The 943-nt window shown below is 36.9% G+C and overlaps 1 protein-coding gene across 1 annotated transcript; it reads left to right on the top strand.

Moving 5' to 3' along the window:
* Positions 1–473: 473 nt before the first annotated feature.
* SARC_16992 (hypothetical protein) lies at positions 474–670 on the top strand (the record flags this gene model as incomplete). Its single annotated transcript, XM_014288908.1, has 1 exon — positions 474–670. A coding segment is annotated over one exon (197 nt), but the record flags the coding sequence as incomplete, so codon positions are not given.
* Between the last annotated feature and the right edge of the window lie 273 nt (positions 671–943).

Below are 943 nucleotides of genomic sequence, written 5' to 3'. Positions count from 1 at the left end.
AATGTCTCATTTCAAATAAAGAGATTTCGAAGAAATATGGTTTGAAAATCGGCCTCAACGACCTCTTACTGATTTACTGCTCAGAGTACAGGTGGTTCCGTAAAATAAAATTCAACGCATCATGATGATGGAAAAAGCCTTCGAATCTCTCCTACCATTTTGTTCAAATAAACGGTAATGATTGGTTGGATTTAACTATCTGTGGCTATTCAATCTATACAAAATGCCTTGTAGAGTATGTGTGATTGTACTTTTTAGTATAATGAATGCAGCCAGTATTAAGGTTTTCGCATGAGTAAGGTGACGAATTCACGTGTATGTACGATTGTACGATACTACAAGAGTAGAAACGATATCAGCTTTGTGTTTTGTTCATGATGTTGTATAGTTGTAAATGCAAGATATACATGACGTTCGCCTTCTCATAGCTCCACTTTTTACTTAAAACCTTACAATACCTTTCACCCGTCACAATGGATTCGCACACTAAGAAAATTCTAGTCCTAGGAGCGACAGGACACTGTGGCCTGGGTGTTGTTGACCGTGCATGTGCACGTAGAAACATCGGAGCAGTCACTGCGCTTGTGAGAAATAAAGAGCGTGCCGAGAAATTGTTCGCAGACATTCTGGCAAAAGATGGGGTACGCGATAAGCTTACTATCGTTGAAGGGTATGTATCTGTTGTATTTGTTGTTTTTGTTGGCGTGCGATATATACTGTGACGATATCCATGTATGAATAGGTTTTCTTCAATATATGAAGTCTTCCGAAAGCTACATAAATGACCAGTTATAGATTCTATGCCGGGCAGAAGATTCAATAATTTATCTCGGATTGTCATGTATATGGTGTCAGATGTTTTAATGTTATATAAAGATATATCCATATATATATATATATATATATATATATATATATGTGTGTGTGTGTGTGTGTGTGTGTG

Source organism: Sphaeroforma arctica (genome assembly GCF_001186125.1).
Source record: "Sphaeroforma arctica JP610 unplaced genomic scaffold supercont1.9453, whole genome shotgun sequence".
Taxonomy (NCBI): domain Eukaryota; class Ichthyosporea; order Ichthyophonida; genus Sphaeroforma; species Sphaeroforma arctica.
Note: the sequence above shows the minus strand (reverse complement) of the source record. Positions and strands in the feature narration are given on the sequence as shown.